The sequence below is a fragment of the Panicum virgatum genome, chromosome 3K (genome assembly GCF_016808335.1).
Source record: "Panicum virgatum strain AP13 chromosome 3K, P.virgatum_v5, whole genome shotgun sequence".
Classification (NCBI taxonomy): domain Eukaryota; kingdom Viridiplantae; phylum Streptophyta; class Magnoliopsida; order Poales; family Poaceae; genus Panicum; species Panicum virgatum.
Genome location: NC_053138.1, coordinates 62,448,754 through 62,461,974, shown reverse-complemented (window position 1 = coordinate 62,461,974; position 13,221 = coordinate 62,448,754). Strand labels below are relative to the sequence as shown.

Sequence of the window (13,221 nt, the reverse complement as noted above, 5' to 3'; positions counted from 1 at the left end):
CGCAAGGCAATCAAGTCCCAAATCTTGGCTGACTTCGTGGCTGAGTGGACGGACACTCAGCTACCCCCACCACAAATTCAGGCCGAATGCTGGACCATGTACTTCGATGGGTCGGTGATGAAAACCGGCGCCGGCGCCGGCCTCCTTTTCATCTCACCCCTTGGAGATCACATGCGATACGTGATACGCCTGCACTTCCCTGCGTCGAATGACATGACGGAGTACGAGGCCCTCCTTAGTGGCCTCCGCATCGCCATCGAGCTCGGCGTCAAATGCCTCGACGTGCGCGGTGACTCTGAACTCGTCATCGACCAAGAGATGAAGGAGTCTAGTTGCCACGACCCGAAGATGGAGGCATACTACAAAGCAGTGCACCGCCTTGAGGACAAATTTGATGGCCTAGACCTCAATCATGTCCCGCGCAAGTACAACGAGGACGCCGACGAACTAGCCAAGATCGCGTCGGGGCGGACCACCGTCCCCCCGAACATCTTCGCTCGCGACATCATCAAGTCATCCATAGAATTCAAGGATCCGGCAGAGCCAGGCACCTCGACCGCCGGGCCCTCCGGCGGGAACCCCCCGGCGGACGAGGCTGAGCCCATGGACATTATCTTCGAGACCTCCCCCACGAACGAGGCCGAAGAAATGGAGATCGACGAGGCCCCCACTTTGCAAGATTGGCGTGCCCAGTACCTCGACTGGATGATTCGAGGGGTCCTACCCTCGAACCGCGCTCAGGCGCGGCGCCTCGCTAGGCGAGCCAAGTCCTTCATCTTAATCGACCACGAGTTGTACAAACGCAGTCCCTCGGGTGTCTTGCAGCGATGCATCCCCACCCTCGAGGGCAAGGAGCTGATCCGTCACATCCACGCTGGCACTTGCGGTCATCACGCCACACCACGAACCCTCGTGGGTAATGCGTTTCGACAAGGGTTTTACTGGCCCACCGCGGTCGCCGACGCCACCGACGTCGTGCAGACCTGCGAGGGTTGCCAGTTCTATGCTCGAAGAACACACCTCCCGGCCCATGCTCTGCAGACCATCCCCATCACGTGGTCATTTGCCGTGTGGGGACTGGACCTCGTCGGTCCACTACAGAAGGCGCCCGGGGGCTTCACCCACTTGCTGGTGGCGGTCAACAAATTCTCCAAGTTGATCGAGGCTCAACCCATCGGCAAGATTAAATCCGAGCAAGCCGTTTTATTCTTCACCGACATCGTCTTCAAGTTCGGGGGTCCCGAACTCGATAATCACCGACAACGGCACCCAGTTCATAGGCAAGAAGTTATTGGCGTTCTGCGACAGCTTCCACATACGTGTGGACTGGTCGGCTGTGGCGCATCCACAGACGAACGGGCAAGTGGAGCGTGCCAATGGCATGATCCTCCAAGGACTGAAACCATGGATCTTCAACAAGCTGAACAAGTTTGGCCGGAGGTGGCTCACAGAGTTACCCTCAATTATCTGGAGCCTGAGGACGACCCCAAGCAGAGCCACGGGCTTTACCCCGTTCTTCCTCGTCTATGGCGCCGAGGCCATACTCCCCACGGACCTGGAGTACGGGTCACCAAGGCTCAAAGCTTATCAAGAGCAGCAGAACTAGCGAGCCCGCGAGGACTCGCTGGATCAAGTGGACGAGGCTCGAGACGTGGCACTCCTACACTCTGTGCGCTACCAGCAGTCTTTGCGAAGATATCAAGCGCAGAGGGTCCGGCACCGAGACCTCAACAAAGGAGACTTGGTGCTGAGGCTTCAACAGGACAACAGGGGCCGCCACAAGCTCTCACCACCATGGGAAGGCCCATACATCATCGCCGAGGTGCTCAAGCCCGGCACGTACAAACTGGCGAACGAAAACGGCGAAGTCTTCACCAACGCTTGGAACATACAGCAGCTACGTCGCTTCTATCCTTAGAGTTCCGAGCTATTTGTACATCGTTTGTACTCGTATTTTCGATTTCCCGAAATAATAAAGAAGTACGCTTTACTTGTTTATTTTTGGGAACCTTCCGGACCCTCGAGGACTCGGATGCACACGAACACTGAGATACGCTTGGCTTTACCCTCGGCAAAGCCAAGCCTCCCTCGGGGGCTACTACGGGCGGGGGGGGGGGGGGGAGGGGGGACCCCGAACGTCCCCAAAAATCGCTAACGTTTTTTCGAAAAGTTTCCGTCCCGTCTCTAAGCTTCTTGTACACTTGGAAAAAAACGGACGCTGAGGCGTAAGCAACTACGGTACGAAGCCGGCCGAGTCGTTAGGCCACCTACGCCTCCGGGATACGGCACCCCACTCACCACCCCCACGCCTACATCGCTTACGAATGCGAAATTCCTTGCAGAAGTTTATCTAAGTCGCATACGAGAACACGGAAGCAGAGTAAAGAAAACGAAGGCTCGAATACAAAAGGCCTCGATGGGCCACACTATCAATTTTAACGATAACAAATTTCTTAATTCATAGATACAATTACAAGGTACAATTACGACAAGTACTAATCTATTACATGAGCTCCAAGGCCCAGTTTTCCTACCGGTTATCATCCCCCCTCTCTGCATCTGCGACAACATCGAACTCGGCTATCGGGGGGATGTCAGCTTCGAGCTTCACGGCTAAGGCAGTGGCGAACTCTTCGGCGGCTGCGTCAGCGTCGTCCATGATAGCCGACGCGGCATCCGCATCGGCGTCGCTGGGAACGACGTACCCGACGACACCTTCTGGAGATCCATGATGTAATGCATCGAGGCTACTGCGAGGGCTCGCAGGACACCGAGGCGGAAGGTGCTCTTGTCATGCTCAGCGATCCGGCCACCTAACGCTCGCAGGCGGCTGATCACCGAGCTACTAGAGACGGCGCCCTCCCCCTCGAGCTCCTGCCACACGCTCACGGCAGTTCGCTCCAGATCGGCGTACTCCGCCTGCACCGCCATGAGCGCGGTGTTGACCGCCACCTTCGCCGCAGTCTCGTCCGCCACTTGCTGCCTCAGCTCTGATTAAAGAAATGAAGATAAGCTACGGAAAACTAGAATCCAAAAATGTCGAAATTTCGAGCACTCACCTGCGATGTTCTTCCGTGCCTCCTCTTGCTGGACCCGGGCGACCACCTCAAGGGAAGACAAGGAGTTCTCCTTCTCCTTGAGGGCGGCCTCCGCATTCCGGAGTGCCACCTCCTTCTCCTCAAGGGCCTTGCCCTTCTCCTCGAGGGTCCCGGTGAGCGTGGCGACGGTTGCCTTCTCGCGTTGGAGCTCAGCCTCCTTGCCTTGGAGCTCCGTCTCCTTACGCTGGAGCTCGGCTTCCCTCTGCTCGAGAGCCGTCCTAGTGAGCTGCAGCTCGGCGGTTTGCGCCTCGGCTTTCTGAGCCTTCTGCTCTGCTGCATCTCTCTGGACGTCGCGCTCACCGGCGGTCCGCGCCAACTCTTCCAGCGCCTGCCGACGCGCCTCCAGATCCGTCATCTTCATGTTGGCGTCGACACTCTGGAGAACCAGGCCAGTATTGTGCTGCCCAAGCCAGTGTACCTGGGAGCACAGCCGGGTCATCTCGGCGCTTTTCTTGCGCGAGATGTCCCTCAGTCGCTGCAAGAGGAAAGGCGTGGGTAAAACAAACAAACTCTGGGCCAAAAATGCGAATGATTCTCGGGGAGGAGCCGCTTACCTAGCTGATCTGGAAATCTGTCGTCCGATGGAGCTCCAGGGCGCGATCGAGGTGGTTCTGAATCTGAGAACCTACCTTGATCTGCGCCTCCCAGACGGCCTCCTCCTCTCGCTCATCGCAGAGAAACTCTGGGGGGACCCCGGACTGGATGATCGCCCCGTGATGGGGTCCCTCGGATGTCCCCTCGTCGAGCACCTCCGCGCAGGCCGACGTTAACTCAACGATCTTATCGGCGGCGCTCGCCGTAGTAGCGGGGTCGATGTCTCTCGAATCCCCGTATTCCTCGCTGCTGTCCGGCAGCTGCACCACGGGGATCACGCTGTCCGTCGCCGCCTGCGCCGTCACCGTCTGCGCCGACTCCTCTGTGACTCCCTTGACCCTAGCCCTCGGGGGCTCGAGGACGAGGGTCTCCGCCTCCGTTTGGCTGGCGAGGTGTTCCTGCGTATCCCCACCAGCTCCCTCCTCTACGACCGGCCTGGCGGTGCCATCTGCGCCGCCCCGGCTGGCCTCCCCCACGGCGTCAGCCGAAGCGTCTGCTTCAGCTCCGCTCTGGCCGGCGTCGCCCCCGTTCCCCGGCGCTCGATCCTGTTGGGCCGCCTGGGCCCCGCGAACCATCGCCTCCCGCAACTTTGCGGCCTCCGCCACAATATCCACAACGGGCGGGGGCTGCGGCGCCGAGTGCGACGTGGCGCGCGCCCCGGTCTTGTGGGCTTTGGTCGGCGCGAGCGGAGCTGCGTCGTTGGCAACGGCCCCAGAGCTAGAAATTGGGGAAGGAAAGCTAAGGTTAGCTGGACTGGGGAATCGAAAAAATGAACACAATGAACAAAACCAGAAATACTTACCCAGACCGGGCACTCATGCTGCGTTTGCCCGTGCCGCTCCTTCGGGCCAACGGCACACCGACGCACCTCGACGACTGATCTAAGGGTGTCACCCTTGGAGCAGGCTGAGGCCTCGAGGCCGTCTGTGCGGACGTCTCCGCGCTCGCAGCGGACCCGTCGCCGCCCGTCGATATCGCGGGCGCGGGGATCCCCTCACCCGTCGCTGGCAAGGGCGACCCCTGGTCCGCCGCGGGCGCAGACGATCCTCCACCCACTGCCGGCATGGGTGACCCTCGACCCGCCGCCGGCGTGGGCGACCTTCGCTCCGTCCCCGCGAGGGGCGGGTCCACCAACGACCCTGGTGTGGGCTCGCCTCATGAGCTGTCGCTGGCCCATCCTCCTCGCCAGTCTCTTGATATACCGATGGGGAATCCGCGCCTGTTGCCGCCTCGACATCACCGGGGAAGTTGGCCTCGGCATCCGAGGCGTCCTCCTCCTCGTCCGTGGACTCGGGCATGGCGGGCCGCGGTTTCCCCTCCGCGCTAGTGATTTTGCACGCCCTATCGTGCTTCGCTTTCCTCTTCCTCTTCCTCTCAGCGGCAGCCTCCGCCGCTTCCTTCCGCTTCTTCACCACCTCCGCGTGAAGGCAGTTGACCTCATGTTTCTCCGGGATCGGAGGCCTCGAGGGGTGGCACCTGCGGCTCACCCCCTGCAAGACGCAATCAAATCGGAGTCAGGAAGCAGGAAGGGGAAAGGAATAACACGAATCGATGACGGATCGAAATCGAGACTTACCAATGAAAGGAAACCCGGCTCGGGGCGCATCTTGATCTCCTAGAGATCGGTTGCGTCATTGGGGAACTCCGCCACCGCATTCCTTGCCCTCCGGGCAGCGATGCCTCGAGGGAGCAGTACCATCAATGTCCTCAACCCCGAGGCCGGGACCCCGAGGGTGAGGCCAAAGATCGGCAGGCTTCTCTCCGTTAGAGGAATCACCCTCTGCCGATGGAAGTTTGCGATCACGGCAGCCACCGTCAACCCCTTCCTCGCCAGGTGCACCAGCACCTCGGTGAGGACCTCGAGCCTGGCTTGGTGCACTGGGGGCGACACCCCCCCAGTCCCACTTGGCTGGTCTCTCCCGAAGCACCTTGTTGGTGAAGGCCGGGAGCTTGTTGCTGAAGTTGCGCAGGTAGAACCACCCACGAGTCCACCCGGCGTTGTTGGTGGTCATCTTGTTCGGGATGTAGAGATTCTTCCGGCTCGGACGCAGTTGGAGCATCAGGACTCCGGCGCGCGCGAACCGCTTCGGCTGCCCCCCCGCACGTTCTTGACGAAGAGCTCGCCGCGGAAGAGGTGGATCCACATATCCCAGTGGGCTTCGATCCCCAGGTAGTTCTCGCAGACGGCAACGAAGACCGCCGCCTGCGAGATGGAATTGGGGCCGAAGTTGTGCAGCTCTGCTCCGTAGTGCTCGCACAAGGCCCGCATGAACCTACTGACGGGGTCGCCGAATCCCCGCTCGTGCAGACGCACGAGGCTCACGACGTAGCCCTCGGGGGGGGGGGTTTGTGTGACAGAACCGCCAAGTTAAACTGCTTAATTAAGTGTAATGGCCATCATTTGAACGCATCAGTCGCATTAGCTTAATTACGTGTAACCTGACAGCCTATTTCCAACCCACCGGCCGATCGAAACACACCAGAAGTCTCACGCGACGGCGAGCACAGACGGTACCAGCATAATATAATTTCACAAAAATAGATAATTACATAATATTTACAAAATAGCTTTAAATTTAGAATTTACATAAAATAAATGACAACAGCGGAAGAGAATATGACCTGAGAGAAGGAAATTTGATTGAGAACCAATAAAATAAAACAATAACTATGAACACGTGAGGACGTCACATCGAGCCCACTGATGCGAATCCTAGTTAGCTTCTATAAACAGGGTAAACAACAAACCCTGAGTATACTAATACTCAGCAAGACTTACCCGACTTTTGGGTATACTTAGCCCACATATCTAGACATGCAAAGCTTTCTGGCTGGTGGATTTATTTGCAGAAAAGCATCTAAGGGTAGATCCTTAATTTAAAAATTTTAGCTCCAAATTATAGTTATAAAGTTGCTACACATCTATGATTTGCAGATCTATAACAATCAATGTGAAAACATAATTGATTAAAAAACATAAACATGTATCATATCATTTCGTTTCATTTCTTTACTACGATGTGACTCGGAGATCAAGGTGCTCATGTCCGAGAGCGACTGACGGCGAATCGATCCGATTTAACCTTGCAAGGTGGACCTAACCAACACGGCACGTATTTGCCCCGTCGGACAGTACGAACCAACCATTCCTCTCCCCGCCTCGAACTACAGAACCGCCCCACCTGCATATAGTCAACCGAACCCTACGAGAGACCACGAAAAGTAAACATATGCATCCCAATTCTCCGCAGCCACTCAACTGCCCTAAGGGGTGGGTAGAAGTTCTGTACTTTCGAAACAAGGCAGTACTAGGCTTACCGGTTTCGACTACCTCCTACTCCCGGCATGCAGTTAGTACAATTCAAACATGATCAGCAGGGCCAACAACGGTACGGTCCTCAATCGACACAGACGAGGCTAAGACACCAGGAACCCTGTCCTATTGCCATACCTATATCTTATCATCATTTCCCCGTCCAGTCTCAAATTTCCAATCATTCCATATTGTATTCCATATCTCATATACTGGAATATAAAGATAACTATAAATCTCGCGAGTAACCAGAAATTACTCGACTTTTGCCCTATAGCTCGCGAGTGACAGGAAATCACTCGACTCCTAAATATCCTATGTCTCGCGAGTGCAAGAAGGTACTCGACTTCTATCGAGAACTATTAAGCATATCATTTCTATCATCCTATACATGCTAGTATAATTCAGGGAAACTTAGGGATCACGCAACTAGGGTTCCAATCAACTCCTGAAATGTAATGCACAAGTAATAAATACATATGTAGGTGTCATAATTTCAAATAATAGGATGTGCACCGGGGCTTGCCTGGGATTAACACTAGGTCAGTGTTAGTTAGATGATACTCGCTTGGCAAGTACCTTCCTTCGGTCATGCATATCGGGATCCACTCATCCATCTTCTAGATGTGTCCACCATTCACCGTCTTCTGACTCGACTCCAAAATCATGTGCTTCACCTCCATGCATTGTACATCTAGCGTATCTAGATGAGATGCACCAATGCGAATGTCTGAATGCATGGCAGTGTAGTAGATGATACAGCAAAAAGGACAAGCGAGGCTGGCACAATGTCACGATTGCATGGGCACGAGCATAATGCCATATACTGCGATACGATTAAAAGAAAGACATGACTAGAAATCACTTATCGAGTAAACACAACAAACAAACTCAAAAGACAATTGGGTTGGTGCTGAAATACTAGAGTTCATTTAATTTATTTTAGCCTGAAGTATTTCCTTCTAGAAAGCATTAATAAATCTATTTAGAAAAGCCAAGCAATACAATAAAGCAAGAAGGATTAAACTAGAACTTGATGTAACAAGCGAGCAAGCATAAGCAAGGTAAATAAAGACAAACCGCATTCTGATATATCAGATTTAACATGATTTATACATGAACAAGAATTTAATAACTGAATTGACCATTCAGAACAGTATTTATAAAGAAGTTTGCACAACTAGAGAGCAGACACAGGCAGCATACAGAGAGATGCTTATCAATAGTTGCATCAACCCTACACTAGCTTAACACACGAGCAGTTCATACAACCAACAGGTCAGAGGTAATTAAAGTGTTTCAAAATTTTATTAGACAGCTCATGAAAGCTAGCTCCGATGACTAACCTCCAGTCACGACATCATTTGTACAAAACAAATGTTTATTTTCTTCTAAACCTAATATCCATGTTCTTAATATTAAACAAACCTATTATGAGGTAAATTAGTAACTCAGGATATGAAATTCTTACCTTAAACTACAAACATTATCACTAGTTTACCATGAAATTGCTAAAGCATTTGAATTGTTACAACTTCATTTAAGGAATTATTACAAATTATCCACATAAAGCATTAACAAGCAATTATTGATTTCCAACAAAACATTGAACTAAAGCATGTCATATTATCTACCCAATGCATATATCTAGTTGTGAGGGCATAACAAAATAAGTTTCATCACTTATGGCTCAAACTATAATTTACTAGACATTAAACAAGTTTAGCACATTTTCTATTTTTACACCTTTCTATTATTCATAATAATTTATTAAGCACTATCCAACTTAAATCAATAACTCAGTCATACATGCATCAATAATTCTGAAATTTTTACCACAGAACATACATCACATGAATAACCTACCACAAAAATTTCATAGAAAAAGGAGTAACATAACTACATGTACGATTTTATCCCTAACAAGCATGGAAAAAAAATTCTAGGACAATATTTTTCTACCAACACATGTCATATTATAGGTTCATTGCATAAATCTGATCACAAAGATTCCAAAACATCTTTATTTCCTATTTTATGATTTTTCCATGATTTACTATGCATTTTCAAAGTTTACAACAACTTAAACTAATATTTAAACTAGAGCAAAAACTATTTATAAACTAAAGATCAACATGTAAGTAAAGTTGTAGATCTTAGAACAAGGAATCCAACAAATTTTAGATTGTATTTTTCTGATTTTTCTATGATTTTATACGCATTTTAGAAGTTAACAGCTAATTTATGCCTAAAAGAAAAGACTACTTTATAGGAAGGCCCCTGAACTTTTCTAGAATTGCGCAGCACTACTTAGGACTATTCAAATGAGTCACAGCCTTCGCAGAGAACACCCTACACTTTTACCTATTCACGCACGAAGCCCCTGGCCAAAGAAAACAGGGGAGGGCGGCGCTTGGCGGCCGGATTCCGGTGAGGGAGCTCGCCGGCGGCGTGGGCTAGGGTGGGGAAAAGGGGAAGGAGGTCGAGGCACACCTATTGGTGTACTTGGTTCGCGGGGAGATGGTCTGAGGCGGCGGCTCCACGAGCGCCGGCGGCCGGCGGTGGTGGCTAGCGGAGGCAGCGGCGCTCCGGCGGTCGTGAGCGGCGGGGGAAGGGTCGGTGAGCTTCCTGGGGGCGAGGTGAAGCCGGCTGCGGGGTTGGTTTGGTTCGGGGTGGGGTGGAGGAAGGGCTCGATGAGAGCAGGGGCGGTAGTGGCCATGGCGGGCGGCGGTGCCGCTCGTTCCGGCTGGGCGAGGCTAGGCGGCGGCGGGGCAGGGCGACGCGACGACCCGCGCGAGCAGGTGGGTCTGGTGCGCGCGGTGGCGGGGCGTAGGGTCGCGCGAACGTGGCCCGCGGCGGGCACGCAGCGGAGGTAGGGCAGAGCAGCACGCGACGGCATTCCTGTGGCGGCGTGCGGCGACGGCATGGGTGGCGGCGCGAGCTAGAGCGGCCGAAGGGCGAGCGCGTACGTGTAGCGGCGAACGAGCGAGCGAGCGAGAGGGATGCGGACGTCACTGGCTAGGACGCGCGGCGTGAGCGGTGCCGTGGCCGATTTGAGCACGGGAGTGGTCCGGGAGCTTCGAGAGGAAACGAGTGAGGAGGATGACAAGTGGGGCCCAGGTGTAAGTGACTCAAAAGAAGGCTTCAGTTTGACTAAAGGTACACAATGTTGATCATATTTGTTCAAGTTTTTGTTAGTTCAAAATTTTGTTTTGAAATTTGAAAACCATTCCAAAACCAAAATAAATTCAAGCTTTTGTTCACTTTTACCAATTCAAAGGAAATTTTAAACCAAACCATCGGAAATTTGAAAAACAAAAATTAACTAACTTCCAATTGCTTGAAAATGTAAAAAGACCCTACACTTGAAAAGAAAATTAAGTTTGACCAAACTTTAATCCAATTGGAACTCGTCATTTCATGTATTTAAAATGCTAACAAATTTTTAGTTAGTGGTTTTATTCATGCATGATGAGCGCTAAAGATTATGTTAAATACACAATTCACCTTAACTACAGGTGATTAACACCTGGGGTGTTACAGTTTGGTTCGGTCTCCTCCAGCCGCGGGGCAATCCACGCTGGCCGCTCCGGGCTGATGTTCATTGGTAGCAGCCGGTCGACCGCCAGCTGCCCCAGAACCGCCTCCGTGGCGGTGGACTTCCCCCATGGCACCGGCTCCCGGATATCGGACATGGCTTTGAACTACGGGGAGGTGTGGGAAGACGAGCTTTGTGGCACCAAAGGTACGCTCTCGCTCTCTCCTACTGTTCCTCTCGCTCTTGGCTGCGGGCTCAGGATGCAGGGGATGTGAAGAAGGCAAATGGCCAGGTGAGCCCAAACAGTCCCCCCCTCTCTCGCTTTTATTTCACTACGGCGCGTGGATACGCCGCCATGGCCCGAATCCGCCGCATTCAATGTGGGAGATTTTGCCGTCGCTGACGGATGGGTCCCACGACCGCGGAGTCTCCCACACGCGCACTCGGCAATAATTACGGCGTGGTAATCGACGAGCGCGGCGCGACTGTTGCGCTGTTCCATCTGTCAGCCGCTGCCCACGCCGCTTCGTCTACCCGAGGTAGCCGCCTGAAAAGGCGCGCCCGCACCGCACCGCGCGAATTGGGCCACGTCGCCCACGACCAGCGGAAGACCCGCACACACGACCGGTGACTCCGCGCCGTTTGCGAACTGTGACGGAATATTCCCTTCGGGGGCTTCACCCTCGAGGGAACCTTATTCCGAGGCCTTACTGATCAGGGGTTCGAAGCCTGGCCTGTCGAGGGTTCGACAGGCGCCCCAGATCGCTAGAGTCAGGGACTGCATGGACGTGCCATACAAGCTACCCTTGAACTCGGAGTTCGAGACATCCTACGCAGTGTTCAAGGCCAGTCAAGGGTGCCTAGCAGGGGGATCCCATCTAGGGAGAGCATCGAGCCCTCGGACCCTATCGAATGGGTTCGAGCCCCGCCTAGCGAACCTTCACGAGCGCTTTATGTGATGTGTCCACGGACCACGAGCCGACCCTTATCGAACGGGGTGCGGACGTCCACTTGAACTACCCGATAACAGCTCACCGAAGCAGCCATAGCTCGCGGCCCGGGCATGGGTAGCATGGTGCGCTTCACCCCTCCTCCCTGCGGAAGGGCGATGAGGGCCGTAACCAAAGTTGAGGGTTCCCTGAATGTCTTTACGTAGGCCTGGGCTCGGGGGCTCCTCGCATGCTGCAGCTCAGGACGCACCCTCGAATGGGTCGACGATCATCAATTGTTAAGTTTCGTGTGTCTAATCAAAACTCCCACTCTTAACGCACGCCTGCTAGATGGCTGAGCTGGATACTGGGTCGCTGTGCCAGCACTGAGAATGCCAAGGGCGGCTGAAAGAGTGCCGATGCCGGCTGAAAAAGACGCTGGACGGCCATTCCAGCGAAGCAACCAAGCGGGGCGACGTTTATAGCCCTTGGACGAGTACAAACACTCCTCCAAGGCCTCGGGGGCTACACCCGCGGGTGCGCTGACGCGCCCCCACGGAGGAAACTTCACACATTTGAGGACCGAAATCTCCTGCGGGGGTGGTACCCACCCATACACTTTCGGTCGTCCTCTCCGCGAAGGAGAAGGAGACTTCATTGCTCTTTACAAACAAAGATTATAAAGGGCTACCAGCTTAAAGCCATCGAAAGGTACAAACACAACGGCCAGGCTGCTAGGGATTGCGAGGAGCAGCCCCCAGACCGCACGGGTCCAGCGAGATGCCCTCCTCGCAAGCTTTCTTCTAGCATCCCCTCCACTGAAGACCCTGCGGGGGGTCAAGCTAGCGGACAGCAGCCTCCACACCGTCTCCCCGAGAGCAACCTTGTCGCCAGGGGGCGATGCGAAGAACAGCCACCAAACCTGGCACCAATGCCATGGTCAGGCGTCTCCATCCCCCTTCAGGCTAGGGGACATCACAGAAGCAGGACCCCACGGGCCCAATGCTCTTCTGCTGATCCCACTGAAGCTAAGGGATGGTGCGCACGCCCTCTCCGGCTTTCCCCCGCCGCTCGCAAGCATTCTTTTTGCACCGAAGCCTAAAAGGGCCAGGCCACCTCATCAGGGGGACGGACGTGAAAGGCAAAGAAAAACATTACGAGACTTAGGTGATGCTAGAAATAAGAGCAGGGAAGTTGGAGAGGAAAGGGAACCCCACGACCCCTATTTATAGCTGCGCCGGGCGCCAAGCTTCAAGCCTGTCGAAGGGTGAAGGCTTGGACTGCCCGCGACGGCGCGGCCCTCCACGAGCGAAAGATACCCTCGGTTACTGTGTTGAGATACGACGCGACAAAGCAAAGCTGAGCCCTTGGACGCTGAGCGGCGCAGCATCGGTGCTGGCCGACTGCCCTCGAACGGCGCACTGCAAGGCGACCAGGGGGAGCAGGGCCAGGACCCTGAGCGCGGGACAGCGTGGCAAACACACCGGCTGCAGAGCAGCAGGCGCCATCGTGGCCTTGGCCCGCTCGGCGTGCTGACGCGTCTTGTCCCCGGAACAAAAAAAGAAGGGGTGCGCGTCTCGAAGTACTTTCTCCGTAGGCGCACTACCCTGACCGACGAGTTGTCACATCCGCTGGGCCGGCACCCAGGTGCGCTTGGCGGAAGCACAGCACCGATCGATCACGTCAAGGGGTAAAATCGCCGAAATACCCTTTGGCCGAATCTCTTGACTCGACCAAAGCCTCGGGGGC

At 54.1% G+C, this 13,221-nt stretch overlaps 1 protein-coding gene across 1 annotated transcript; it reads right to left on the bottom strand.

Annotated features, from left to right (window-relative positions):
• Positions 1–2,530: 2,530 nt before the first annotated feature.
• Positions 2,531–5,704, bottom strand: LOC120701148 (chromosome partition protein Smc-like). The gene is made up of 5 exons (XM_039985292.1): positions 5,621–5,704; positions 4,933–5,182; positions 3,959–4,440; positions 3,261–3,573; positions 2,531–2,718 (listed from the first exon to the last, which is right to left on the bottom strand). The coding sequence occupies exons 1-5, from the start codon at positions 5,702–5,704 to the stop codon at positions 2,531–2,533; spliced, it is 1,317 nt and encodes a 438-aa protein (XP_039841226.1).
• Positions 5,705–13,221: the final 7,517 nt, after the last annotated feature.

Excerpts from the sequence above, each read along its gene's own strand:
- LOC120701148 (XM_039985292.1), bottom strand. The coding sequence starts at position 5,704 with ATGACCACCAACAACGCCGGGTGGACTCGTGGGTGGTTCTACCTGCGC. Across the intron at positions 5,183-5,620 it reads TCCCGGCCTTCACCAACAAG|GGGGTGAGCCGCAGGTGCCA; the intron begins GTGCTTCGGGAG and ends TGCGTCTTGCAG. Across the intron at positions 3,574-3,958 it reads CGGACAGCGTGATCCCCGTG|CGACTGAGGGACATCTCGCG; the intron begins GTGCAGCTGCCG and ends TTCCTCTTGCAG.